Genomic DNA, 260 nt, shown 5'->3' on the forward strand with positions numbered 1-260 from the left:
TTTTCACAGCGCCAAGCTGGTGCTAAACCAAAACCCACCACCAAACCCCAAAGCAAACCATCCCCTGCACAACAAGCGCAGCTCCCTGGGCCCACATCCGAGGAAGGCCACCCCTTCCCGGCCAAGCTGTACCCCTCCACCCCCCTCGCCCGGTTCTGTGCTCCCCAAACTCACCTGTCTTGGGTGGGTTCCTCTTCACCCTCATCCAGTCGAAGGTCTGCGTGGCGCTGGCGTTAGGGCATGGCTCGGGGGGACACGCG

The 260-nt window shown here is 62.7% G+C and overlaps 1 protein-coding gene across 1 annotated transcript in view; it reads right to left on the reverse strand.

The window, feature by feature from the left end:
* The window catches only part of LOC104407915 (homeobox protein Hox-B1-like), a gene marked incomplete at its 5' end in the record, with an annotated part of 1,073 nt that extends 820 nt beyond the window's left edge, over nucleotides 1-253 (reverse strand). Inside the window, one exon of the mRNA XM_010017326.1 lies at nucleotides 163-253. Coding sequence (XP_010015628.1) covers nucleotides 163-253 — 91 coding nt within the window. The remainder of the gene's footprint in view (nucleotides 1-162) is intronic.
* Between the last annotated feature and the right edge of the window lie 7 nt (nucleotides 254-260).

Source organism: Nestor notabilis, unplaced genomic scaffold, assembly GCF_000696875.1.
Source record: "Nestor notabilis isolate BGI_N333 unplaced genomic scaffold, ASM69687v1 scaffold16706, whole genome shotgun sequence".
Taxonomy (NCBI): Eukaryota; Metazoa; Chordata; class Aves; order Psittaciformes; family Psittacidae; genus Nestor; species Nestor notabilis.